Source organism: Sinocyclocheilus grahami, unplaced genomic scaffold (genome assembly GCF_001515645.1).
Source record: "Sinocyclocheilus grahami isolate Dianchi unplaced genomic scaffold, SAMN03320097.WGS_v1.1 scaffold2437.1, whole genome shotgun sequence".
Taxonomy (NCBI): Eukaryota; Metazoa; Chordata; class Actinopteri; order Cypriniformes; family Cyprinidae; genus Sinocyclocheilus; species Sinocyclocheilus grahami.
The window spans coordinates 21,107-21,599 of NW_015507616.1; the positions used below are offsets into that span (position 1 = coordinate 21,107).

At 33.9% G+C, this 493-nt stretch overlaps 1 protein-coding gene across 1 annotated transcript in view; it reads left to right on the forward strand.

Annotated features, from left to right (window-relative positions):
- Positions 1-493, forward strand: part of LOC107575023 (granzyme K-like) — a 1,305-nt gene continuing 812 nt past the window's right edge. Inside the window, exons 1-2 of the mRNA XM_016261432.1 lie at positions 1-104; positions 180-324. Of these exons, the coding sequence (XP_016116918.1) occupies positions 41-104; positions 180-324 (209 nt within the window). The 5' untranslated portion in view covers positions 1-40. The remainder of the gene's footprint in view (positions 105-179; positions 325-493) is intronic.

Below are 493 nucleotides of genomic sequence, written 5' to 3' on the forward strand. Positions count from 1 at the left end.
AGACACATTTTGACTTTTAGCTGAGAGAACAAGCAGCAAGATGGATGTTCACAGATATTTGATTGTGTATTACTTCCTGGCATTCACCTTCTTCAAATTGGCAGGTAATTGTTATTTATCTGTCACAGTTTGATTAAAAAGTTTACAATCTCTAACCGCCTTTGAAATCTCTATTCCAGATTGCTCTGAGGTGTCCATTGTTGGAGGCAAAGATGTGACAAAACGTCAACCCTGGATGGTGTCCATTCAGAAGGACCAGATCCATGTGTGTGGAGGAATCCTGATTCAAGACCAGTGGCTTTTAACTGCAGCACATTGCCAACAGTAAGGCAACAAATTAACTTGTAAAATATATGTGAAGCATAATATTACCTTTCAAGAAAGAATATAAATCTACAAATTAGTATTTTTGTAATATCAGTAATAGTGTAATATTAGTATTTTTGTCATTAATCTTATCTTTGTTTGTTTTGTTTATTTATTTCCTTGTAAT